The 27,356-nt window shown below is 37.3% G+C and overlaps 1 protein-coding gene across 1 annotated transcript in view; it reads right to left on the reverse strand.

Moving 5' to 3' along the window:
- The window catches only part of galnt9 (polypeptide N-acetylgalactosaminyltransferase 9), a 107,145-nt gene that overhangs the window by 61,758 nt on the left and 18,031 nt on the right, over positions 1-27,356 (reverse strand). Inside the window, exons 2-3 of the mRNA XM_024275857.1 lie at positions 23,009-23,189; positions 6,016-6,182 (exon numbers count right to left, since the gene is read on the reverse strand). Of these exons, the coding sequence (XP_024131625.1) occupies positions 6,016-6,182; positions 23,009-23,189 (348 nt within the window). The remainder of the gene's footprint in view (positions 1-6,015; positions 6,183-23,008; positions 23,190-27,356) is intronic.

The following is a 27,356-nucleotide window of genomic DNA, read 5'->3' on the forward strand; positions in this document are numbered from 1 at the left end:
ATTGAGGCTCCTTCATCATCTACCTCCCCTGCAGCTAAAATACAATAAAACTCATTAGCATGCAGTAATTACCGGGCTTCACTGGAAAGGAGGGGAGATACGGGTATCTCTTCGATCCATGCAAATAAAAGGTTGGACAAATTCCACAAGAGGAAGTGGTGGGGTATATTTTCCTGGGGGACTGGCGGAGCCTCGCAGCCGAGGATAAATATCCGTCTATCGGACTGATAATTCTAATGAATACTTTGTAAACAAGACGCTGCTGTAATACGGATAGACGGCAACTATGGGTGGAACATTTTTAAGCCTGAAGATTAATGTGTTGGCTGCCACTGCTGCGTCTCTGATCTAGTAAAGATGAACCCCAGCGTGACAATAAGCACATCTACTTCTGCGATAAACCTCGGGCCACACTCTCCTTAAGCTGGACGGATGGACTTGTTTCAGACGCTGATGGAGGAACAGGGCAGGAATTGATTGCTTTCATCGACCCTGGTTAAACAAGTGACATCCAAGTGAGATGGCTCAACAAAAGAAGGGGCATTGGTGAATTAAATATTTAAAAAAGAATAAAATAGAAGGAACTAGATACTCTTCCAGTTGAGGCGCCAGCCCCCGAGGAATAACAATGAAACGCTGAACAGTTCTGGGGCTCGTATTTCAGATTCCTCCGTCCTGAACACGACCGCACTGAAATCAGTCGTATGAAACTTGATCATGTCTACATCAAACTTCATGTTCAGAAGAAACAGACACACTTAATACTATCAGAAATGAACTCATCTTGTAAAAAAAAAAAAGTATGTTACATGCACCAGAAAATGTGTATATTAATCACTATAAAGCCAAAGAGATTTTTAACATGTGACGTTTTTGAAGATTCAATTCAATCTTATTTATTTATACAGCTCAACATCACAAAACAATTGCCTTATAGGGCTTTATCCTTTTTAAAATCTTCAATACAGTCGTCTCTCACTATATCACGATTAATCTTACTTTGTCTTACTGTTTTGAGCTGTAATTTTTATGTTGCATGTTTTCTGTTTTCCTTTTTTTTTTTTTTCTTAGGAAAGGGAAGGGTTACGCGCTGTGTTCTGCGTTCTGATTGGCTGTAGACTTTGTTAATCAATCTCTTCCTTACATTAGATGTGTGAGATCACTGCACAAATCGCCTGGATTGCAGTGCATGTTGGGTAGTTTTAACTTGTCAATCATCATGAAAATATCGAGACAAAGAGGCGGGTGCAAGGCGCCTATTCAGGCGGGTACAGCTGGAAATCTGGCGCTGCACTGGCTGCAAGACACATTGAAGACTACAAAACAATGCATTGTGGGAAACGGTGTCCTTTCTTGTACTTCGACGTGATGCTGATCAGAAATGACTGGCGCTAAATAAAGGAAATCTGTGCATTTTGTAACTCTTTCTGGAAATAGTGAATGACTGACCTGAAAATGAACAAGATCTCAAATAATTGATGGTTTAATCCCTTATTGTTGCCTTCAAAAGTTAACTTTCATTTCTATTTCATTTATTTCTCTGGGACAATGAATATTACATTAACCCAGTGGCTATTTTTGATCTGCGGTCCATGGACAGAAGTTGAAATTTATTATAAAAAACATAATAGTAAAGTTGATACTAAGGAGGAGAGGCTCATTGAAATCAAACGGAATGTTAAGGAAAACCCTCGACTTTTCTGTTCTCGTTCAGTCCAGCTCTTCGCCTTCTTCTCAGGCGCCTTTCCCCGCCCCTGCCTGCAGCCGCCTGGTTTGGCCTACGATCCAGGCGAGGCTCAAGTCATCTCAAACACACTATTGTCTCCTGTACAGACTACACATTCTTATTCCCAATTTGTCATATTTGGACATGTGGTTCCAGCCCCCTCTGTGTCACTTTTTGATGTTTTGGGTGTCCCCAACTCAAAGTTTTTTGATATGCTGGCTGTTCACATTAAACCACGGGGCCCCACCGGTACCAGCCCAAGGACTGCTTGGTACTGCAGAACTGGTACCGGGCTAGTGTTAGCGTTTGGGTACGGGTAGACGGTTAGGGTTAGGCTTGGGACGGGTCCAAGGACACTAGTCTGTGTCCTGTTCAGGCTCGATTTATCTTTTGTTTTTGTTTGTCTATTTGTCCATCTGTTCATCTGAATGCTTTTCTTGACTTTATTTCGTTTTTTAAATTTCTTTGTTGGTTTTTGTGTTTTTGTAATTTTATGTCTTTAATTATTACAGTTTTTATTCCGAGCCATCGTGTTTGGGGAAAGAAAAAGCATTGCTACCCGACCCCCACCCCCGCAATGTCTATAGCCAGTCTTGCCATGTTGGTTAGAACTTAGCTCCCTGAACCCAACAACATTGTAAAGATGTTTATTTATATTTTAATTGGGCGGGCCTATCAAAAAACGTGCACACATTTGAGCCCAGATAAAACAAAAATACATTTTAAAAATGCACTCCTCCACACACACATTTATTCAGAACATAAAAAAGTGTAATTAACATCAAATCAATCTTTGTAACCAGACTGTGCATAGATTTACTTGGGTGCCAAAGCTTGAGGTCTTAACCAGCCTCTAGTGGCCCTTTGAGGAACTGCAACACTTCTCAGTTCAATTTCTTTTGAAGTACTTGCAGTACTTCTTCCACTGCATTGTTCTAGTCTTTCAAAATATTTGTTTGTTTGAAACTCTCCTTCCAAACTCTCCAGAAAAAAATTTAGTTTTAGTTAAACCACAGCTTAAGCTATTATGGCTTGCAACTTAATTTTTTTTTTTAAACGCAAGCAATTTTGTACTTTTTGCTAAGGATCTCAGTGAGTCAGAACTATTGAGTCTAGCACATGTGTGTCCTTGGTCAGGAACTTTATCAGAAGAAGATCGAATAGAGAAAAACTCTGAAAAACTTGATGTACAAGAAGGGCAAAGTCAGTGTAAGATCAGATAAATGTTTCCTGATCTTGTTTCTTTATGCGAGTTCTTAAAAAGTACGCGTGAAAGCAAAAATACAGCTTTAAAAATTGTTTTTTAAAACGGGCCAAAGAAATTTCCTCTGCTGGGGAAGTGAAAAAGTCATGAAGCGTTTTATCCAATTTCAGCTTAACTTATTTAAATGAATACTCACATTGTTAATTAAATTGTGGGATTAGTATGAATTCTAAGAGAGTTTTTTGCATTTTTGAACAATAACCTGGTAATCCTGGCCCACAAACAAAGAGCTTATTGAGGGTAAAATGCTGGCAAACTTCACAGTGACTGCTGTTGCTAATAAGCAATCCGACCCGCTACTGAAGTGTCACAGTCAGGGGGACGAGTCACCAAGCAAACACGCTTTCCACATGTGATTCAGCAATCAGGGCACGTGTCCATTAAAGGTCAAAGAGCCGAAACCACATAATTGTCTCCTGTCACAGCAGAACACTTAGAAGAACGAGCGCACATTTCTGTACAGATCATCTTCAGCTTTGTTAAATGTTAAGTAAGAGCAGCTGTCAGATGTGATAATGGCCCGAAGGAAACTTCTCATTAAAAGCTGTGCACCACAAATGAACAGTGAAAACACCTTACAGTCATTTAGACTGTGATGTCAGCGAACCAGACACCAACGTTCACGCCTCGCGCCATCCCTGCTTTGACTTTCATTTTAGGAAGAGTCTCCAAGAACAGGGACATTCAAGTCTTACATTTCAATTAGAGGACGGACCATTTTTAAATGAGCTAACACAGTTACATGGTCTTCTTAATTAAAAACCAAAATCCCATGTGTTAATTTGAGCAAAGGCTTTTCGTTTCAGCGAGAGAACTGTAAGATTTCTCAACAAACGGGAGATAATTTAGTGATACCAACAAACTCCTGTTGTTTGGACAAAATTAGATATGAAAGTCATACATGAATCCATTGTGTGGGTTCTTACTTGGTGTTTTTGTGGTTCAATGAGGTAGTGGAGGGAATTACTTACTGTTTCACACAATTTATTCAATTCAAATTTAATCAAAGACCCACTCCAATGAAAATTCTGCTGTTATAATGTTCTTGTGGTATTTTTCTAATGATGGACATACAGTACATAAAGAAAACTAAACTTTTCATTGAGTATTTCTTTATTCAAATCATTGTGAATCAGGAGCAGACGAAAGGAAAAAGCTTGAACTACGGTATCCCACAAGCTCATTGCTCTGCTCCATTCCTATACATCCACTTAAAGACAAATAGATCCATTAGCGTCTTTATTTTCCTCGTCCAAACTGGTATCTGGCTCAAAACTGTATGACTGGATAGCCTGTTATTTTCATTGCACCCGTAACATTAGGTTGGGGGTGTGAAGGTCTGTAAGCTAGAGTGTGTGAAACAAGTGGATGACGGGAGGCAGGGAGGGCTTACTACAGTCCCACCTACAAATCAGAGGTGAATTTCTAATGAATTCCTGCTGCTCCACATAAAGTATGACCTAGAAAACCACACAGACCCAAACATGGCATAATCCCATGTAAAAGAACTGTCAGGAACTGGTGGTGGAGAACCCAAATGCAGGAGACCAGGTTTGGTGACAGAAACTTTAAATATTCAATTCACTAAAACATGACAAAAACCATGGAGAACCAAAATAGTGACAGAACAGATCACCTGAAAAGGAAGAATTGAAAACCAGACACTTAAATAGACTGAGGGTAATTTACTGAAATGAAAAAAGAGGTAAACCTTGACAAGACTGAAAGTGGTAAGACTGAGGGACAATTCAAAACAGAACATGACCAAAACTCATAACATAACTGAAAATAAAAAAAACAAATCCTCACAGTATCCCTCCTCAAAAGGGCAGATCCCAGATGCCCAAAAAATACCACACTATACTTAATATAGGAAGTCTTGGAGAGACCATTTCTCTTACCCTGTTGGGAGATTTCTTTAAAGAAAATGTTTCAAAATATAAGAATTCGTTACTAATTAATGGGGAATCTTCGTTGCAGCAAAATCCTCACATAAATGTAACACCATCTGTGGTCCTTTACACCTGATTCTATGGGGAACCCCCAAGTAGAATGAGGTAGATACAGCTGCTTTGAAAGATATACAAGACAGAAAATTAAAAAACATTTTAAATGATGCCTCAAAGTATGCTATATGAGGCAGCTGTACAGTCACTGTCTTGTCTGCACACTGGTTTTGAAGCCTCCCACCCTTCTGCATTTAGTCACTGCCAAGATTGAAGCAACCACACAAGATCTACTTGACAAATGTTGGATGAAAGCCTGATGGGTTGAAACTGTTTGCACTGTTTTTCTTTTAGAAGAACAACATTTCACTGAAGACTTGCATTTTTATAGGTGATAATAATAAAAATAAACCAGAATATAATAGATGAATCCTTGTAAAGACAGCATTTGAAAAAACCAGAAGCTTCCAACTTGAGTCAGTCTTATAATAATAATAGTTTTGACTGTTTTTGGAGGTTTTGCATCTTCCCCTTTAATAGAATAGACTGAATGCCAATTCTAGGTGGAAGAACAGGCTGGTTGAGCCAGTGACTAAGCCTTCCCTAAGCATTTCATGAGCCTTCTTCCTCTGCCAGCCTGTGACAGGCCAGTTTATGACTGTTAACAAAAGCTAAGTGTGGTCTCTAATCTGTCCCTCTGTCTCCAAACAGGGAACATTTAGGGATGTGGAACCAAACACCGAAAGTCGCTATGGATGGAGCTACAGAAGGATTTCCTTGTATTGCCATGGAGACAGAAGCGAGAAGTGAAAGGAGGCAAAAAAAAAGTCTTCTCCAGCTTTAAGCTGTTAGAAAAGCTGCTGAAGAGTCCACCCTCAGGGCTTCTCTGTCCCACTCAGCTGTTTCTCTCTAAGCTAAACCCATGGAAAGCTCGGAAAACACACACATACGCACATAGGAAAACACTCATTTGACTGATGCTTTACATTTCACTAGGGAAGACAAATAAAGAAAATGTCAATGGCAAAAAGCCTCATGATTTCCAAACTCTCTGTTTTTAATGCTGGTACGTGTCTCACCGCTGTCACTGTTGTCGTCCACCAGGATGATCTCCTTCAGCAGGTGTGCTGGAGTGTGGTTGACCACGCTGTGGACGGAGCGCAGGATCACCGACAGCGCCTCGTTCACAAAGATGAAGACCACAGAGATCTGAGGGAGGTCCTCTGGGTACGTCAGCAGCTTACACCTGAAGGAGAGAAGTCAAAGTTCATCACATCATCACTGAACTGCAAGTGAACGGACAAAAGCAAACAAGGGGTTTAAAGCAGGACACAAACTGAAAAAAGTAGGAAGATTTATGCATATTTTTGGCATTTTTTTGAAGGAAAACTTGAAGGAAATGTTATTTATTTCATATTTCTAGCAAATTTCTCAATTTTCTCTGTTTATTCTGTTTCTGTTGTAAACAAAAGATAGAAAATAAACCATCAGATCACATTTAACTTGAAATCAATCCTCCAGTAATCTGTTATATTTAATATATGCAAAAAAATGTAAATATATTGAAGGTCTTAACATTTGATTCTTTATTATTTAGTAGAATGCTGTTACAAACATTTTAAAGTTCATTGTTACCAATATTTAAAAAAAATCTGATTTTTTTTTTTTTTTTTTTTTTTTTTACAAAGAAAATTTAGGATTTTTGGGGGGGTTGGGGTTAAGTCTCTTTAGCCTTTTATGTCAAAACAATTTAATATATTCTATTAAAGTATTTTATTTTTTTACTATTTTTATTGGAAGTTGTGAGCAATAAAGCTTATTACTGCCAGCAAAACACCTTTTCAATTATTTTGCTAAACTCAAACAAAAATGTTGAGAGATTTATAAAAAGTGTCACAACTTATCTCACCAAATGCATCAAGTTTGTATGCCTAATTTTATTTTATTCAGCAAACACAACTTCATTTGTTCAGTTGCCATCAGGAAGATGCAGCAGGTCAAACAAAGCAAGGACAAAAATGTACTAGAACAGCTTTTACCTGCAACTGGAATAAATACTCTAAACATTACCAAAAAGCATAAAAATTTAAATGTGCACTGCTTGATGTTTTCAACATTTATTTTTGATTTTTTTAAGTTATGTAAGGTTTTTTTTTTTTTTTTTGCTTATTCTGGTTTTAATTATTTTAACATTCGTATTTTTATACTGCTGCACTTTTTATTTTGCAGAAAATGAATTGCTAAATTTTTGTCATTAAAGGGCGCACTGTATTGTAAGGCACAACATGAATGAATGGTCTATTTTTGAACTTATGTCACATACACAAAGCACTGAACTAAAAGGCATACTAAGTAACAAAAGAGTTGTAAATAAGTCCGTCAGTCAGACTTTATTAACTGCATTCAGAGAAAGTCCAGAACTTGTTTGTAACATGCTACATGTTAGCCAAGTTAGAAGCGTTAGCCACGTTAGCATGTTCACAGTATCTGGAAATCCCAGCCATGTATACAAGCTGATTTTGTGACTATGCTAACTCCCAAACTTGTTAGTAACACAAAAAATACATTAATTAATAAATAAATGTAAAAAAAAAAACAGTCCTGCATCGTTACACGTTAGGTGTAATAGCGTACTGAGCACGGTGAGCTTCTCAAAATCGCTTCAACATCAGCAAACACAAACAGAATTAATCCATGTATAAGGTGCTCCAGATTAAAAGGCGCAATGTATTAAAAAAACAAGGCTTCTAAGTCTGCCTTATAGTACAGAAGTGATGGTAGTTAAAATATGATTTTTATTTTTGAAGTATCAAATCCTTCTTCATTGTTGTGCTCTGCCACTGTGAATGTTTAGATTTTCTGGTAAATTCCCTTCCCGAGGTAATTTCCTGAGCTCCATCCTCATTTTTGTTTGCTGCAGGCAGCAAGTGTTTTAGTGCTGGGTTGGTAACCAGGTCACCACACCTGACTGGAAGAATAAACACAGAAACTGGGTAGGAAGTTCCTTAATCCATCCATTTTGTAAACCTGCTCAGTCCTGTTTGGGGTCACGGAGTTGCTGGTGCTTACCCAGCTACTTTTTAGGCCAATAGCTTGGAGGTCTTTTCAGCAATTTTGTAGCAAATGCTGCTGCAGATGGTCTCCAACCAGAGCGGGCACGGTGTGTCATGATAATTAACTGTATATGAGAACTGCACCAAGTTAGCGTGACATCACCCATAGAAAACAACTTTCCTTTGGTTCTGAAGTCAAGCCGGTCGCCATTTTTTGGCAATTTGGAACACGCCATGTTGGAACCAGAAATCGTTAGTATAGGCAGGGATTGGTCCAAGTCAATTAGAGTCCACATTTCCATGGCAACCACGCCCTCCAGTCAGGCGTTAGCATGTTAGGAGACAGCACCCCTTTTACTAAATGTGGAGTCAGGAAAATCCTTCAAATGCTTTGATGCAAGGTGACATACTTTTATTGAGGAATCTGATTCGTCTTTAATGACTTGTGCTGCAGAAAAAATACAAAAAAAAAAAAAAAAGATTAGCAAGTACACTTTAAAAAAAGATAGTAGAGTAAGAATCATTATTCTGTCAAACATGACTGATTAGTAGCTGTAGAAGTCTATGAGATTTTGGCTTCTTGGGACTTCTTATTTGGAATACCAGGGGAACAGCTGCTCAGTCCAGTTCTCTTATCCAGTCAATGGTTGTGACAAGTAAAATCAGTGGCACACCAACATTGAACAGCATTTCACAAGCGAGTGATTAATTAGTGGGCTTGTAGAAGGATCTTAGGCGTAGGCTTGCTGAGGAGAAAGTTGTATCATTTCCTTGTAGAGTTCAGCATACGCTTCCTCCGGATGAGCTCAATGATCATTGACAAGGTATTCCCTTGATGCAAACTGTCGTGTTTCTTTTTAGAAATAAGGGAATGTTTCAGGAATCCCTTTTTTTTAACTCTGTGCAGCCAAGTATAAAGAAAGCACACTTCTAAGATTTCCTCTGAAGGCAGAGCTCTGTTTGAAGGTTCCGCCCTCAAAGCCTGATTTGTACTATAAGGTGACTTCAGATGTAGAATACCTGTCAGGGTTGCCGCTGAGAGATGTCATTTAGAGAATTACTATTTGTTTTCTGTGAAAAACGGTTTTCATCCTTGTTTTAAACCACCTTTCAGTCCACTTCAACCCTTTTATTTAGACGTTTTACTGCACTCTGTTTTGCTTAAAATGTTTTCAACTCTTCTTTCTTCTAATTCCTTCCTTCTTCTCCATCTCCATTCTTCCCGCCTCCTCATTTTGCTCGCACGCATGAACTCCATGGTAACCTCTTTAAAACACCTGTGACTGAAAACCGAAAATCCATCACGTTGCCACTTAAACTGATCCAATTAATTCAGCGACATTGCTCGCGCAGATTCATTTATTCACCGGCTCCTTGCTCACATTGAATCAGGAAAGCTGCCACTCTCTGCTCACAATCCAGCTCCCAGTTAGTTCCGATGGCGCCTCTGAACACAACCGTGTTGTAAATATTTCCACGAAAGTCTAATTAGGCGAAGGTGCTCCAGCTGCAAAGAGTTTAACCTATCCGCCTGTTTCCCACATTTTCTTGTGTTGTATTCAATCGACTGAGTCAGGAGGATAACGAGGGGAAGATTTGAATAATTGTTGATTATTTACAACATAATATGGGATGCACGAGGATGTCACTTTAATGAATAGAGCTGCTAAAACAACACCTTCCCTCCTTTTCCGCTGCCGCTGAGAGCTGTCTAAATTGCACCGATGCTCCAGAAACCCCAGAAAAAACAAGGACATCACCAGCCAGAACAGAGACGGACTGCTGGGGGACGGTCACGGAACAGATGGATCCCAGCACGGTGCTAAAGTTATATCCGCCTTTTTGTGCCTGCAGAACCTTCCTGGTGCATTCCCTGCTTGGTGTGGGTGAGAATGCAGCAGGCTCACATAAAGAGTCTCTCGCCTTTTACAATGAGGACTGGCAAAGGAGGAAGTGGCAGTGAGGAATGGTGAGAGAACAGATGGCTTTTGTTTGTCCTGCTTTGTTTTAGCTCTCTTTTAAGGTCAATTATTGAATTTTGTAATGTGAAACTTTATTTGGATTCATCTTTGGTTCAAAACATGTCAGACCTTTTATAAATGCGATGGCAAAAGTGATTCTTCTGAAAAAAACTGAACACTGAAGTTGAAGATGACAGGAATGCAGAGGAGTTATACAGAGCTAAAAAGAAAACTGAACTAAAATGAAAACTGAAATGAAATAGCAAAATCTTAAATCCCTTCATTATTTAACTTGACATGGACTTTTTATATGTGTATATATATATATATATTTCTGTTATTTCTTGTGCTTAGTCGTACCATTTACCACAAAATTTAGTTTATTGCGTTTAAGGATACTTGAGTTGAAAATTTTAACTTGCAAAAAGATTTTATGTATATATACTTATTTGTGTGGGTCAAAATAGTGTGTTCAAACCTACTGAAGACCTAAAAGAACATTTGACAACCATAACTGCAAATAAGGTTTTCAATATAAAGTATTGATGTGATATTTTGTCACTGAGCAAAAATTCTTATTCTACACCATTACAAAACTAAATTATTTTAAAGCTTTACAATGGGGTTTTCAAGGATTCTTCTTTACTATCAGTCTCTCATAGTTAAAGTGTAGCGACGATGAACATAACTTTAATTTTTTGGGGTAAGACAACTTGATAAATCTGCGACTAATTACTGTATATTCAGAGTGTAAGTTGCATTTTTTGCATAGTTTGGCTCGGGGGGTTGTAACTTATATTCAGGTGTGGCTAAAATGTGATTTTTTTTATTTTTTAGCTGTACTTATATTTTCTACTGACAGATATGTATAAAACGGAGTAGCGCTTAGTCTCGAGTCCAAAACCTACGGAAGCCGAAAATGGCCTGCCCTTCGAAAATTATCTTCGTTTTCTTGAGAAAATTAGATAATAACTCGTCATAACGAGAAAACAACTTCGTCTTGTTTTGCTCCTGATGTCCGGAGGTCAGTGAACGCACCACACTGAAACGTTCTGCAGACCTGAATTCTGTCAATCTGTCAATGCTATGATGTGACACAAAACATTATTTGGTCTAACTTATTCAGTGGGATGTTGGTGAAAAGTTTGACAGCTTTTCATCTGACCCCCTAACACTACAGTCTAATGGTCACAGATTATAGAACCACATAAAGATTTTTTTGTTCAGTTGTATGATCAAACAACTGTTTCATCTTCGTGTGACATGCGTACTTTGGTTTCAAAAGCTCACAGGGCTTGTGGAGTTTGAAGAGGAAAGCATTCAGTGTGGGCAGTTGCTTACACGGCCTTGCTGTAGTCTGTTCCAGGCAATAACTATCCGTGCTCAAGCAGGTGAAAAAAAGGTTAATAGCCACAGGACTACCAAGCTGGTGTGTGGTCGTTCCACAAGGGTTACATGTGTTTGATCATTAGGAGTACAGTTACCAGCAGTGGCGTCCTGGAGCTCTACAAAAAAAGGTCAAAGGTGACGAATGCTATCTTATTGATGGAGAGGGGCCAAAGCAGAGAGACATGAGCATCGGAGGAATCAGGGTTCTCTGTGTTCAGGTTGAGGGATGTAAGGCTTGCAGCTGAATAAATCAGCAGTCAGAGCATCTTTGAGTTCATCGTACCAATACTTTTATGCCCCAAAAGAAGTGTAAAACTCTGTCCAATATTGTTTGGAACTAGAGCTGAGCAAAGCTCCTGAAATCAAGACATGCCCCAGTCACAACTGCCGCTATGGGTAGATAGGGCCGTCTGTGGGCAAAACATGGGCAACCCTGAAAGCGGTGGCTCCCGTGATATATTAAGGTCATAGACTGCTTGGTAAGCCAGTAGAGATTCTTTATCTTTTGACCTCTGCATATCCTAAAAAAGTGTTCCATTGGTGCTTTTCACACGATAAGTACACACTCCTTGTGTGCCCCATGGTTACCCCCTGACTGTTAGAAAGGGTAGAAAGTCAGAGGGTAGTTTGTATGGGCTCTAACACATCACCTGCACACCCTATGCGTGCAGCATTTGGTCATGCTCAGTGAGGAGCCAGTACGCCCATGTTACCGATGACTGGAGTGTGCTATTAGGGGGCGTACAACAGCATCACCCTACTTACCATACATGACAATGGTACATTTCATTTTTAAGACCTCCCTTAAGTTTGACGCATGATTCGCAAGAGAACTGCAAGACACCTACACTACAACTCCTGTCTACAACTCTCCAGGGCGAGGGCAACCCAAAAACTAAGCACCTGTACAGGTCAACCCCCACAGAAGTACATGTAACTAAGACATTACCAAAGGTGTGTCCTGTGCCAGGGGTGTCAAACTCATTTTGGTCCAGGGGCCACATTCAACCTGTCTGATACTATATAACTGTCTGGACCAGTTATATAGTAGCAAAATAACCTTTGGTCAACTAGCTTTGTTTTTGTTTTGTCCATTTTTTTTTAAAAGCTCACCACTCCACGCAAATCGTTCTTCTTTTTGACAACATTTTGGTAATTGTGGTGTCACACCTGATCATTTTTATGGCAACTCAACAGGTAGTGGGGAACCTAACTGCATTTTACCCAGACGTGGCACACGCCTGCAAAGAAACGCTGCTCATTTCATTTCATTTTCCTTTGCTTCCCCTAGTGGCGCAATTGTGCATTGCGGACATTTCTTTATATAACCATAACTTGCCACAGGAATGGGCTAGAAACTTGCCCCCCCCCAATCCTTGTATTTTTTTCTCTTCATAACTGGGCCGATTAAACCATTTGGCGGGTCATATCCAGCCTGTGGGCTATTTGTTTGACACCCATGACATACTGTAGATCATTATAACTGATCACTCAGTATCCATAATCCTAGTGTTGCTCCAATATATTACCAGCACAAAATAACATCTGGCCGTTAATAACAATAATATAAAATAATCTGGGGGGCCGGATCCGGCCACCGGGCCTTGACTTTGACACGTGTGTCCTATGCTCTTCAAACTGCCATAAATCATAGAGAAGCAAACCCAGTCGAATTGTCTTAAAGAGGAATTAATCCAGAAACTGCACAATAACTTCCTTAGAAATGGTGTCATTCGAAACACTGTCAAATATCACCATTGGGGGTGGTATTTTTTTAGGTTTTCTAATAGTCTCACATCCCGGACGAGACCCCATTTTGTCAAAATCTTGTTCTAGGTGTGACAAAGCTTGAAAGGCTGTTTAAAGTACAGTAGAAAAGTGCAAATAAAAGAAAACACCGTGTAGGCAGGTTGTAAGTAGTGTCAGTGGTGTGCATGTCAAAAGTTTCAAGAGACCAATAGCTGTCACAAGTTAAAAAGTCAAACAAACAGATTATTTTTTTTAATGTTGAGGGATCATTCACAACTGGAGAACACTGAGGAGGGTTGCCAATCGACTCAAGCGACAGATGTTCTTGGTGACCTAATACATAAATCCTTCAATCTACATTCAAGGCTTTGCTATATACTGGAATATGGCATGGTACTGAGTTAGTAATCTAGACCAAAGTTGATTGTTGATGCCATGCTGTGGTATCAATCACTGATAATTACATAGTCTGCATGAACACAACAACAGAGCTGAAATAGAGCAGAATAGAAACCTTTGAGTCAGTGTTCTGCACACATCTATGCTCTCAGATCAGACCTAGAGCTGCTTTTCTAAGGTAATGCATGTATTTGATTGATAACCTCTTTACACTGAAAAAGCAATCTCTGTCGATGCATTTTACATTTTCCCTTATCAACCTCAGGATCAGGCTCACAGCCTTCTCTATTGCCTTTTTCAATCAGACTGGCAAAGTCTATAAATACAACAAGAGATCGGGCAGCAGGTTCCCGAGCTCAACTTAACAAAGGTGCTAAAAATGTAACGTACGGTTCACCTGTGTTTAGCTGAACTGCTAGCAGAGAGGCTCTGCGTGATGAATATTAATAGACTGATATCTTGAAACTGCCACTGTGGTCACTCCTTGCCTCTGGCTGAGATGAGATCTGAGTGGATTCAGCGTCGAGATCATAAAAAGCGATATTGCAATTCCATTGCCCCGGTTACAGGATCCAATTTGGGGCATCAGTCATCCTTAAATTTGTACCTGTCTTCAGTCACTGCGGAGCCTTGTAAAACCATAACAGGATGAGCGATCGAGTCATCTGTTAATAATGGAACTGAGCTCACTGGCCAGCTCTCATAATTTGATCCGGAACAAGCCTTGACAGAAACAGAGCGCCAGATTAAGATGCATTCCCATCACACCTCCCCCTTTCTCCTCCTCCAGCAGCTTGCAGGCCTGGCCGCTCCGTCTGATTTTTTTTTCTTTCATGGTCGCTCTTATTTACTGTGAAATTTCACATTAACCTCCTGTAACCTGTGCAGCGCTGCAACACCAAAGCAACTTTCCAATCTGCAAGCACTTCTCCCTGAAAGATAACCGGTCGCCTCATCGCTTCATCCCAACCCCCACCCTCCCCCTCCCCGCATCCCAAGAGATAAACTCTCGTACTGGAAAGAGCAACAATTTGCAGTTGGAGCTCCTGCTCCACAGAGACCTTATGATCCCATTCTGCGCTATCAGGCACTCAGGAGATGAGGTAAGCGTGATTCTTTAGCTTCCCTCTCTGGTTATCACCCTCCCACAGGCACACAGATACAGACCAAGGGTCTTCAGGGAGTGGAGCATGCGTTGTGCTTCAACATAGTTATAGATTTAACTGCTATGTCGAAGCAACAGAAATGAAATCTTCAGTGAGGTGACAATGGAGATCGAGGTGAGATTAGAAGTAATTGAATAGGACAGTTCCTGAAGAAGTTGGAGAAAAAAAAGGATTAAGAGGGAATTGTTTTATTTTTTTAATTAGTTACATTTAAATTTTTTTTTCTCTCGTCAGTCCAGTGACTTATGGAGTCACCACTCCATCAGCTGTATACGATCATTTAAAGACCCAATCCCATGAAAATTGTATTTTTAGTGTTTTTTAACATTTTCTTGTGGCATTTTTCTTATGATGGAGAACATATATCAGGATATTTAAGATATAAATTGCATTTCTGAGTTTTTTTTTATTCAAATTGTCGTGAATTGAGAGCAGATGAAAAAATGCAGTCTGAGAAATATTGTATATGTTTTGTAGAAATTTCTCGTTTCTGGCGCAGGTACCTACAGTTGGAAGAGGCTTGGTGCCAAATGTCAAAGCAGTGCAAATCTCATAAATCTTACTCCAGGCTTTTTTCTTTTCACAGCTCTGTTTTGATATTTGAAACACTTGGTGTCATATAATTTTTAAAGACTCAAACCACAATGATTAACTTCTCCTTCGTGATCAATTTTCAAACAGTTCTATAAATTTGAAAGTGACCCCACCCATGAATCACTATACTAGGGATATGTTTTTTTCAAGACCAATACATTACCGATATTTTTTTACAGTCTGGGTGGCCGATAGCCGATATTTAAGCCGATATTCAATTGCAATATTCATTTTGAAAAAATAAATAAATAAATAAATAAAATGGGCAACATGCTGTCATATGCTCAACTATTTTTACAGCATATGGGAAGCCTGTAGTTGATATTCTTATTAACTTGAGACAATGCAGAAGACAGTGGCGAGCTAAAAGCAACCAGTTCAATTTCAGCCGATACGGTAGGTGTCAAAATAGGCGATATCGACGCTGATGCTAATAACGGTATCGGTAGACCCCTAGTCACTACTAAATCCAAGACCCTATTGGTCAAAGTTCGACCTGGTTTAACTTCCCATGCGTTCGGTGCATTTCTTATGAAGAGCCTGAGAACGGTTGTAGAAATGTACGTAGTGACGCAGAAGGCCGAAACATGCTTATACGCACATTTACATGGACCTTTCACTGGAACTGGTCGCTTTAACACGCGTGGTCGAGGGTGGTGTGACGACAGCATCAAGGTAAGAAGTATTCAAAAATACTAGGAGGGGGATATTTTGTTTAGCGATAATTGTATCGATTTAAAATGTTGCCTTGATAATATTTAATTATTTATTTATGAGTGTTCTTCAGCATCTTGCTTTGTTTTCCAACTAAATCAGCTTGTGTTAAATGATTAATCACCCTCACGGTTTTTGTTGTTTTAAGACATGTACTACTTAGGTTTTACTTGAGATGAGTACCGAACCAAAACTCTGGTCCATGTTGCTGCCAGTATCATATATCCTCATTATGTCATTTATACAGAAGTACTCTGATGATATTGCTGTTGTGGCGCTTGAAATGCCTCTTTAAAAATGGTCAAAAGAGACTTTTTTTAAGAAGACTGAAGATTCTTCAAATGTTTTATCAGACAGTTTTTTATAATGTGGTCTGTTGGGGCGACAGCTCCACAGCGAGGGACGCCAACCGCCCACAAAAACTTGTGGACAAGTGTGCATCAGTGGGGACTTTTGTGGAGGGAAAAATCAGCAGAATATTGGAGGCCATTCTGAAGAACCAAAGAAACCCTCTGCACATAACCCCGGCATCTCAGAGAAGCAGTCAGAGGTTCATCTCGCAGCGCTGCAGGACGGAGAGGGTCAGGGGGTCTTTATCCCGACTGCCAAAATGTTTTAGAACAACAAATGATGACTGAACATTTGAATTATTCTGTATATTTGATTTATTTTGTACTTTTTATTTGCATTTTATTTATTCTTTTATCATAACTAATTTTAGTCTTTTTATTTATCACACTCGTGCTTTTATCATCTCCAATAATCTGTTTTTATCTTTGTTTATTTGTACCACGTTGTTCTTATGTAATTATCTTTTTTTTTACTGTCTTCTAAGTTTGACGGCTGGTTTGCATGGATGAGCTACCAGACATGGAATTTCTCTCTGTAGAGATTAATAAAGTATCTTCTATTCTATTCTAAACTCTGCGTTGTGGTGTTTCGTCGCGGCTCAGATAAGATTGAATAAAGTCATGCATCTGAGCAACGGCTCATGCACGGAGCCTCAGTCAAAATGCCGTCTGCAAACCAAGCCAAAGTTCTGCTGAACTTTACAGCTAAAGATTCTAGTTCAGCGCCCTGATGGATCAGAGTGATGTGTATAACGCTCTGAAAAAAGGCCATTGTCATTTACTTCCACATGTGAGAAAAGGGAGTCATGTATATAAAGCATATCAGCCGTATTCTTTCATTTAAGCGCCTCCTTCATCCCGTCAAAGAATTGGCTTTTTGTTCCCTTTATTATTTTTCAATGAAAATTTAACGATGTTGGCAACAAACACAAATCGCTTGGAATAATTATGAAGATCCGACATTTTGTCTCCAAAAACTGTCTTTTGATTCTTTATTATAGTTTAATTTATCCATAGTTCTCCTACTGTAATTTAGTTTGAGCTAGTACATTTCCATCTTCTCTCCATAAGATATTTATTTAGCAGAAACTCTACATCAGGATTACAGCTAGATCAGATTTACTGCATCTGCTCCGTTATTTCAGAGATTTCCAATTCTCTCCATTTATAATATTAATATTTATCAAATCTGTGTTTTACAGACAATAGTTTTTTTTCATGAAGGGGGTTTGCCTGAGCAATTCTCTTCATATTTTATGGTTAATTCTCTTATGTAATAAAAACCTGCACTTCTTTAAAGTGTTGTAAAAGATGTTTAAAAAAGCATTCTAATATTTGTTTGAATGTTTTTTGTATTAAAATGTATTTGTTTGGTCATGGGTCATACTTTCTCAAAAATGTTTCTCACTTTTATCCCAATTGTATTATTTTATAAATTGTATTTTTTTTTTCTGCTATTAATTGCATTTTTTTTTAAACAAATCTAGTAACTTTTGAACTACTAATATATGTATTGCCACTTTTCAAAAACTTTTGGAATATTCATGACTATATGACAGATAAATATTTTATATGTTTGATTCTTTCGGGTGTAAGACATTGAGTTTTTTTTTTACCTTTTTGTCTTAATTTAAATGATTAAAAATGTAAATTTTCCAAATTTTTTATTACCAACAAATTCCAAGTGTATACTTCTACATAACAAAAAAAGCTTTTACATAAATAAAGCAAGCTCATATTTTCCGCTTGTATTAGTAAGACCAAAAACGATCAGAAACTTAATGAGATTTTGTCATTTTTGTTATTATTGTATCAGCTTTATGAGCAGCAGACCAGAGAGGATGATGACTGCAACCAATAGACGGGACCACAGGTCATGCAAACCAATTATTTTCAATCTCTTGTGTTTTTCCCCGGAGAGAAATGTGCTGAAGGCGTTTATGACAGCCTGGGGCATGGGGGTTATGTTTATTGACACTGTAAAATTCTCTGCAGCTCTCTTGATAACCCCACATGTGCCAGCTGCTGAAGACGTGGGCTTTATTAATTAGCTATTATTCAGGCCCAGGAGTGTAATCCACGACCTTGACTCTGCATCCGGGGCATCCTGCTGCCCAGGTGTTGACGGCACGCTGAACAGCTGTGATCTGGAGGTGTTAGGGCACATCTGTGACAACTTTGAGAGCCAGGAGAGCACAGTGATGGTCTTCCAACGAAATGAGACTTTTTCTTTTTTTTTTTTTTTTATTTGTGCTTATTGAAGAAAACCAAAGAACGGTGAAATCCTAAAAGCCCTCATAAAAAAAAAAAAATGTCCTCAATCCTGACTGCTTTCATGGGGTAAATGTTCCCTGACTGTAAAAATTCTTGTGTTCAGTGTGGCAACAGAGCGGAGATTTTTACGTCAGATGGAAAATAAACAAGTGAAAAATGAGCGACTGCAGAATCTGCAGGAGTCTAGAACAAACTATGTTTACAGTCAGGCACTACTGCTAATGAAGGACGTCCTTTCAGGACTTTTAAAATTTTTTTTGTAGGACTTGGGTGTTAATATTTCATTAGAAAGAAACATTTCTAAATTGAGGAAAATTTCTCCCAAAAGTGCAACTTGTACTCTAGTGCGACTTAAGTATGATTGTTTTTTTTTCTTTATTATGCCTTTTCTTTCTTTTTTTTTTGGCTGAAGTGACTTATGGTCCAAAAAATATGGTATTTACTTACTATTTCTTAGTAAAATCAGACTTTTGAACTGTCATTACAGACAAATAAAATCCCTTTGTCATGTTGAGATGGGCTAAAGACAAAAGGATTCTTTGTTTGTAAAAGAAACTTTAGTCAACCGTTTGAGCCGGAGAACAATCTTCATTAAACAATAGGAGCAGAGAATGAATAATGAGTCACTTTATTCATTTATTTTGTTGTTTGTCTTCAGCCTTGAGGTCGATTTGTTTCTACTAAATCTCAAGAAAATCCTACTGTGCACTATGATTATCTGGCATGAAACCACCAAGACTTTGTTCAGAATGGTTGTTGAAACGGTTAATAAAGGAAATTTGAAATAAAAATAAACGAAGGGGCTGTTCATTAATGTCTCAGTAAAACTGTGAAGAGTCCAAACAAAAAGATCTAATAAATCAGCCTCACATATGCTCCACTGGTTGGTGATTTTTTTTTTTTTTTTTTGAAGAAAATCCCCGATTGACCAGCATGCATTGGTGCAAAAGTCCTGACAATCCTGCGTGATGCACGACCTCTTGGGGAAAGATCATAACAACAAACCTTATAATGTGATTATGTGCAGCAATTAGACCCAAACGAGTGCTGGGTAACAGTAAAATGTTTAATTGGGATGAATCGGATGGCTTAATTTATTCAGATGAATTTGTATGGAAGATTTTAATTTGAAAAATAGTTTTTAAATAAATAAAAATCTAGAACATAGCAGTCATTGTCTAAAGAACAAGACATTTAATAATCATAACCATTTAATAATCATAATAAACAGCGTTGCATAATAACACATTTACATATTTAAATACAGCCAGCGTTAAAACTTTGTGCTTAGAAGCCTTCAGTTTAGTGGATTTGCACATTTCAAGCGTGGCTCAAGGTTTATGAAGGAGTCTTGTATGTATCACTCACTACAACAGATTGATTTTCCTGCTTCAGCTTTCTAGTATTTTATTTATGTTTATTCATTGTGACCCAGAGGAGTCCTTCTGTGAGGTTTGACTAAATCTTTTTCTTATCTTGATTATAAAGCTTTGATGTGTTGGATTTTTTTATCCTCACTGTTTAGTGCTCAGCTTTGCAAATACAACAACTCCCCTGATCAGGTTGAAGATTATGACCACTGGCAGGTGAAGAAACAAACTGATTACCTCTCCGTCATGGCGCCGTGTGGTGTGTGAGCGTAGGTGGGAAAATACTGCATATGTAGGCAATAAAAATGGGAAACCTTGGGTTATTTTGACACGCATCACCTGCCTAAGCCTTGTTGTGGAGCATGTACCCTCTTGATTGAAATTGTGTTTCCTGATGGCTTTGGCCTTAGATGAATGAAAAATGTTCAGGTGGGAGTTTTTGAGAGGACGGGAACGACGGCGGCTCCATTTGAATCAGATCTCAGGCTCATCGCGAGTTGTAAAATGTGCAGGACAAAAACAATGCTCCAAATCTATTAGTATTATACCTAACTGGATGTAATTTGGTTTGTTTTGTAATCATTTTTGCGCATTTTCTTTATTTTGTTCTGTTAATTTCAAATCAACATTTAGGCCCAGTCCAAATTCTTCCCTTCTCCTTTCCTCTCCATTTGAAGGGACTTGTGTTGTCCAAAATAAATATTTTAATAGCGCTTTTCTTCACGTGTGTTCTGAAGCACTGAAGTTTACATATAAATGTAAGTAAGGACTTTTTGTTGTGGCATGACCTTTTTAAAGTTATACAACTAATGTAATAATGTATATTCGAGCGCTCCATGCTAACGCTAGCTAACCGGCAACTATGATGTCATCAAGTGAAAATGACGTCCAAAACCTTAGGTTGTGTCTGAATTCCCCCCCTAATCACTATATAGTGCACTCGCCATTTTCTAGTCCTGTTTGAATCTACTAATTCCAAAATCAAGTGCACTAGAAATTTCCCAGAAATCTTTGCGAAAAACCAGCCTACATCGATGCTCACTAGATTAGCGAATATAGACCACGATGCATTGCGGTCGTACAATTTTGAACAAAAAAAATGTGTTTAAATGTAATATTTGAATAAACCATCCACATTTTCACCATCAGAACACAGTGGAGTCATAAATAAACGTCGTGAAATGCTCGTTTTTATTTCATTTTCACTTTGTGAAATTGGTGATGTCATATCCGGTGTTTAAAAAAACGAAAGAAAAATAGTGAGTATCGTGCCTGAATTGCCTTTAAAATCCAGGGCACTAGATAGTCTTGCTCTATATAATTTATTGGTAGTTTGGAAATAGGGAGGGAATTCCACAACTCTCTGTTTGGAGGGCTAAATGTGGGGGAAGGGGGAAAAGATAAAGTTTTTTTTTTTTTAACCTCTATTAAATTAATCAAAACGTAAAGTGCAAATTTAATTTTGAACAAGGAGGAGTTCCATACAATCTTGACTTTAACAGTGCAATTGTTAGCAGAATTTGCTGTGGTGGCGGGATATGCCGAAAGGTGAAAAACAACATCGTCAGCAATTAGAGACCATAAAAACAATGATTATAATGATAAAAATAAAAACACTTAAAACAAATTCAAGCATAATTCAATGTGTACCACTGGTTTAGTACTTGTTTTTTTATTTCTGATTTTTGGTTCGTCGCATCATAAATATAAATGTATGATACAGAAAATATATGTTAATTTTTTGTTACATATTCAACCAAATATGACAATATACAATGAATCTATTCATATGCATATAGACTATGCTTCATTCTTTAGTCCCATTTTTCAAAGCTTGTGAGAATTGTTTAAGTCACTTCACAGTAAAACCTACAAGTGGCACCAAATTATTTTCAGTCTCTGAAATTTTCACCATTTTAACACTAAAATGTTAGATTTTTTTCCTATTTTGTAATAAACAGATCTTTATAGAAGATCTGTATCACTTTACGATATCTTCCAGGTTAGATTTATTTGTAAAAGATGCAGGATGACTGTTCTTTGGGAAACGGTTGTTGGATATTTTTTGTAACAGGCTATCGGTGTTGACCTTCTTATAATATCCTGGATTTGATCCTTAACGTTCTGCTTCAGTTTTATACCTTAGTGGATCCAAAGCATTCTGACACTCTTGCAAATTCTTCCAGTTCTGATCGCTGGAGTTTGCTTTTGCCTTTGCTCTAATCCGAACAGCTCTCTGCTCAGCTGTTCATGTTTCTGCATCTCTTCGGTTTGTTTCTTTCCTCTGTGCAGACAATTTGATGCATTTCCCTCAGAGTACAACCTGTAGTCCATCCCATAACGCTACTTCAAAGCATTTTAATGAAGTATTTTTCACTCTTTGTTTCAGTTATTCTAGACTATCAGCGCCTGCTAACACACAGTTTTTATTCTGATACTTTTACCTGCAAAAGTTAACTTTTACATTCATTTGTTTCTGTGTTTATTGAATTTTTTCATTTTTTTACTACTTTAAAATTCTATATGTGTTCTTGTGGCATTTTTCTCATGCTAGATGATGCATATAAAGAAAATAAGGCTTGAAATTTTATTTCTGAGTATTTCTTTCTTTAAATCATCGATAAATGCAGATGGAAAAAAATGACTGAAAAAAATGTCAAAATCGACAAAGATTTTTTGATTTTTGGCTAAAAATAACATAATCAAAGACCAACTTAAGACCATCACTTTGTGATCATAAAATAAGTAGAAAATAAGAACACATAATAAACATTGTGATAAAGATCCATATCTTCTCAATGATAGTCTATTTGATGAAATTTTCCCAATTATGATTTAAGATTCACTTTAATCTAAATAAATACTCATTAGAAGTATTTAAATCCCTCATGAAAATGTTCAAACTGAGGTAAAATGCCCCTAAAAGCACATTAAACCCCTCAGCTGTTGCAGCAGTGACTAATGCTTCCTCTGACTGAAACATTACAGACGTGGAGAAACAACAAAGTCTAGACTTCCTGTGAAAACGAGAAAAGCAGAAGCAGGCGACTCACTTTTTGGGTCTGTAGTCGGGGATGCTCCTGTCAAGAGAGATGCGATCGCTGAGCTGAGCGTTGTAGCCGTACTCCTCATACTTCCCCTCGGAATCGTGACTGTCCTCTCCCAGAGCGGCGGGAGCCCCCCCCTGGCCGAGGCCTCCGGGCCCCTCCACCAACCCCATGGGCTTCGCCAGACCTGTCAGAAACATGACAAAAACACTCTCAGGGCCGCCGGCGTGCTCGGATTCAGGCTGACAGACTTCTCGTCTGCTTTTTCTGTTGTTCCCAACCTGCTCACTTGATTTAAAACCTAGATTTACGGTCTTTGTTTTTAAGCTTTTTGTGTATTTAACCCTGCAAACTGTTTTCTTTTAAATTGAGAACAGAAATGAAAGAATTAAAAGTTTATATTTTACTATTGTGTTCTTAATTAAAATTTTATATTTAGCTTTTTAAAGGTTAATAAAATCCAGACTGTTTTTATTCGATGTTGGAAAAACAAATTAAAAAAAACATATTAATGTTTTAGGGAATTACAACAAATAAGTAATCAAAATCCTTTCAGCAATAAATGTTTGTGAAACAACAAAACAAATGCAATTATTTCACCTCAAAAGACTAATTATATTTACTCTAATAAACACAGAGGTCCCAATTTTTGTGAAAATGAAGCTTTATAGAAAAATAAAAAAAACTCAAAAAATTGTCTTCATAACCTCTTAACACAATTTATTTTATTTATTTATTTTTTTAGGATAAACATCTTAACTTGCATGATCTGGAGAATAAAAACTTTAATTCTCAGCAGAAGCAACAACAACAACAAAGTTAGGGTCACATCTGATTTATTTTTTTCACAATCATTCAGTAAAAATATAAGGGCAAACGATCAATTAAAACATTTTAACTAAATAATCACACACTTGGATAACATTTGTTGGGATGATCTTCTTTTTTTTTGTTAGTTACAGTATTTTCAGACCACTTATTATATACAAATATTCACAGTATGAAATCACACACAAAAATGTACATTTAAAACATCTGTTTTAATTAGTGTTGTCAATCGATTAAAAAAATGTATCCGATTTTCCAGATCACTCTTTTGGATTGTGATTATTCACGATTAATCACAGCATTTTACTAAGTAGATTTTATATGACAATATGCAGCTTTTGAACAAAATCAACCCAAAGAGAAAATGTTTCCTTTACTGTTATTGTCTGAAATGTTTAAAGTTATTTAGTCTCAACTCAGAAGAGCAATTTGTGAGAACAAAACACATCAACAGTAATAGAAGCAGAATTCCAGAATAAAAAGCAGTATTAAGAAAACAGAGATGCTGACATAAAGCCATAAGAAACAAATCTGCAGACCTAAAAAAAAGAAGAAAAAAAAAAGCTCCGGTCACATAGCCTAAATACTCTAAATTACTGCGCAGACTGCTAAAAAAATAATTTCTTCATCTCCTGGACAAAAACAAGCAGAGAGGTGAATTTTCTCTCTAAATTGATGCTTTATTTAACCGATCACACATTATCGTGACAACGTGCATGACCATGAATCAAATAGTCAGCTTTTTGTGAAAAAGCAATCTTAACCAAAAGAATAACAAGAATAAAATGCTAAAAACTGATTTAATATTTGTTTATTTTGTTATCAGTGGGATAATACCATACAAGTGTTTTAACACAAACAATGGAAGCCTGAATCATCGAGGCAAAGCAGAGGACTGTTTCTTCGCGAGGTGTTATTAGTGTGCGTTAATATATATAAACACATTCATTCTTTTTGATCAATGCATTAATATTCCCAGCCCTAAAAACAGACTATTGTACTTTTATTTTTTACAGATAAAGCATGGTCATATAGTCTTAGCCGCCATGTTGTTTGCTGAAATTCCACTTATTTCTAGTTAAAACAGCCTTTGCAGTTCCACTCTTCACTTCCCACTCATGCAGACACTCATATAAACAGTCTTCGCTCCATGAATCATGCAGGTGTGTCTCTGCAGCATTCTCCAACTCTAGTGGAAAATTGTCCATTTTTATGTCCAGCATTTTTTTTTTTATGCTTAAATAATCAAACTACTGGACATGATAATCCTTTAAAATGAAGGTGTTAATAAACCTAAACATTTTATCTGTAAGTCAATTTAGCCACAACTTCTTGTTTGAAGAAAAGCTGCTCAGGAAAGGTCAGTTTCCAGGTAACTGATAGATAACTTGTTACACAAACAAGTCACTCTGATAAAAAGTTGTTCATTGTCTTGACAGAAATAAATAAAAAAATATACTTTTCTTACAGCTGTAACTGTATTGGTTTAATTTAGCTCGTCATTCATTCTGTACTGTGATGTCTGTTTAAATGGCAGAGTGTGACCTCGCTGTTTTTGTGGATCTTTTGTGTTTACAGATGTGGTTTACTGTGTCAGTTCCTGCTGACCGAACCAGAGCTGATTGTCTGTTTTTGACTCTTCCTTCAGTCATTGAGGAGGGAGATCAGCTCTTCTTCAGACACAATTTTGTTAAGAAACAAAGTGGCTCTTTTTTTGTTTATTGTGTTTAATTGAATCTGTTGGGATGAGATGCCCTTTTTTTCTCTTTTTGTTGTCTCCTATTGATGTTCATCCAGGGAGTTTAGTGTTTGTCATCATAATTTCCCCTTTTCCTTCATAGATGTTTTTTCCTTTTTCTTCTTTTTTTGTTGTTATTTTAGCTTTGGGTTTTGTGACAAACACCCACAAGAGTGTTGTTTACAATTGATCATTTATGTAAATAATTCTTGCAATTTTTCAGAATATTTTTTTTGTTGCTTGGAAAAAAAACATGGGGGATATTTTTTTATAGTTTGCTATAAAAATCCGCTGAACGAGAGAGAAACTACTTTTTTCTAAATCCTGTTGATACATATTATCAAACACAGCTGAACCAAAGTACATTTTTATGACCCTCATTAACTATTTTGATCTTAAATTGAGCCAAAAGTGGGGAAGGATTTATAGAGCGACAAGTGACCTCTGAATATTCAGCTCTATGGCACATTTATCATTCTATACTAATAAACGTGTTTGTCATGCCTTTTGGTCTGTTTTTGAAAATGTTTTGGTGAAACTGTTTCTAATTGTAGAACTTAAAATCCTGATTTAAAATCAGTTCCAAACAATGGTTGATTCCACTATATTTGATTTTTGCATATTTTTAACTTGACGGTCTGGTTTCAGTTTCTAGACAGCATTCTTTAGCATCTTTAAGTCAGACTTTTTATCTATTTATATAAATCTATTTATAAGACTAATTGACTCCCATTTTTGAACAACCAATACTCTTGAGGTTCTTGGAGTTTTTCCACAAAGTCTAACTGCCAAAAATCTTATAATACTATGAAAAACTGATTTAAACTCAAGGATTACTTCCACTCTGATCATCCTTTGATCTATTGTAAAAGAGTTCATAGGGATTTTTTAGCTAAAAAAAAAAAAAGTTGTTTTCTAGGACATAGTCTCTGCAGAGCGGCAGGGGTTTATTAGAAATTTGCCTCTGAGTTGTGGGCGGGACTGTTGGAGCGGAGTAAGCCCGCCCTGATATCCCATCATTCATTAGATTACCCTCTCTCCTGCTAGTTTACAGCCTCTCACACCCCCAATCTAAGATTATGGGTGCAACAAAAATGGTGAGCAATATCGGATCTATCCAGCTGTACAGTTTTGATCCAGATTCCAGCTGAGACGAGGAAAACAAAGACACACAAGGATCTATTTGTCTGCGAGTGGATGCATCAGAATGGAGAGGAGCAGGGATTTCTACTATATTTTCTTTTTTATTATTTTTTTAAATATATTTTCTGTCACAAAAAAGCTGGTGGCACTTAAACACAAAATCTTTAATATACTGTAAATGTTCAACCATTAACATGATCAACATATTTCCAGCAGATTTAGATCTACACTCAAAGAAATGATCCATTGGATTGACTCAATTTAATTAAGGGCAGGTTTTCCATCCAAAAAATATGTGTAGTCTGAACTCAAATTGTACAAGTTTATTCAATGTAAAGAATTTGAGTTGGTCCAACCAACCTATTCTTAGTTACTGCACTCATAAAAATGTTTCATTGGATGGACTCAATTTAATTAAGGGCAGGTTTTCCATCCAATAAATATGTGTAAAGTGAACTCAAATTGTACACGTTTATTCAATGTAAAGAAATTGAGTTAGTCCAACCAACCAATGTATAGTTACTGTAAATGGAAAAAATGTCATTTAATAAACATATATGATTTATGTTAGTTCATCTCAAAATAAAGTCATTTAATTGATTTGTATTATTTACTTCGTCTTATGAGAAGTGTTTTGATTTCAAC

The sequence above is a fragment of the Oryzias melastigma genome, linkage group LG9 (assembly GCF_002922805.2).
Source record: "Oryzias melastigma strain HK-1 linkage group LG9, ASM292280v2, whole genome shotgun sequence".
NCBI lineage: Eukaryota > Metazoa > Chordata > Actinopteri > Beloniformes > Adrianichthyidae > Oryzias > Oryzias melastigma.